This window comes from Myotis davidii, unplaced genomic scaffold, assembly GCF_000327345.1.
Source record: "Myotis davidii unplaced genomic scaffold, ASM32734v1 scaffold1036, whole genome shotgun sequence".
In the NCBI taxonomy this organism is placed as follows: domain Eukaryota; kingdom Metazoa; phylum Chordata; class Mammalia; order Chiroptera; family Vespertilionidae; genus Myotis; species Myotis davidii.
Window position 1 is genome coordinate 73484 of NW_006287260.1, and position 1131 is coordinate 74614.

General features: G+C 38.2%; 1 protein-coding gene across 1 annotated transcript in view; it reads left to right on the forward strand.

The window, feature by feature from the left end:
* The first annotated feature begins 212 nt into the window (after positions 1 to 212).
* UHRF1BP1 (UHRF1 binding protein 1) overlaps positions 213 to 1131 on the forward strand; it is a 58539-nt gene continuing 57620 nt past the window's right edge. The window contains exon 1 of the mRNA XM_006759035.1: positions 213 to 235. Within this exon, the coding sequence (XP_006759098.1) occupies positions 213 to 235 (23 nt within the window). The remainder of the gene's footprint in view (positions 236 to 1131) is intronic.

Sequence of the window (1131 nt, forward strand, 5' to 3'; positions counted from 1 at the left end):
TTTACTGGAAGTATGTTCCTCTTTTTTCAGAGAGGAATATACTTGAAAAAGTCCCTATCACTTTCTTTTCTTAAAAATGCCTTTTTATCACCAGGAAAAGCAGCCTGTTTAGTGACTCTTAGACTTTTCTCCTCTCTCCTGTGTATTAAAGGGATCCTTACTTCCATCTTTGACAGTGGCTATTCCTCCCATGTCTCAGCTATGGTAGGAAGATGGGGTCTTATCAGAATCTGTGGTGAGGACATTAGGAAACAGACAGTTTTTACAAACTAATTTTATGTCCTCAAATATTCTTATCTTTAAGAAAAATACTTCTGAAAGATGCCTGACCCAATTTCTAAGCGGATGTGGCTTTCCTGAATATTTAACAGTAAAGGAATGGCTGCTAGGAAGAAATAATAGTTGTAGTATCTTTTTAAAAAAATATTTTTTATTGATATTTTTAGAGAGGAAAGGATGGGGAAGGGGCCCCAAAGCTGGGCATATGCCCTGACCAGGAATCGAACTGTGTCCTCTTGGTGCATGGAACAACACTCAACTGAGCCACACCAGCCAGGGCATACTTGTAATATCTTTAAATACACAGGGACTTGAAAAAAATAATAAATAAATACACAAGGGACTTGAAAAAGAAAGCCTGCCTGTACTTAGTGATTACAAATAATGCTGAGTTCTGTTTTCTACTTTACTTTCCTTCCCTCAGGACTATGTTGCCTCCATATTTCTCAAGGGGGCATGCATTATATATCTTACTTTTTTGTTTGTTTTTTTAAAATATATTTTATTGATTTTTTAACAGAGAGGAAGGGAGAGAGATAGAGAGTTGGAAACATCGATGAGAGAGAAACATGCCAGCCCTTTTTGCGTGCGCTTCTATACCTCCACACTTCTACCTCTTGCCGGACTCAATGTACTTTTCTCTTTCCTTCTAGTTGTAGAATTTCCACTCAGCCAGCCTTCCCATGGTTCTGGATGATACTCATTTTGTCTTTTAGTTGTAGTTTTAATGTGCTTGTGCACGGCAGTGAGTTCAGGTGTTTACCTATGCCACCGTCTTGGTTGTCTCCCTATGTTAATATTTTTCCAAGTAGGTTTTCAATTCCTTGCTCTCTCTCTCTTCTCCTTTTAGCA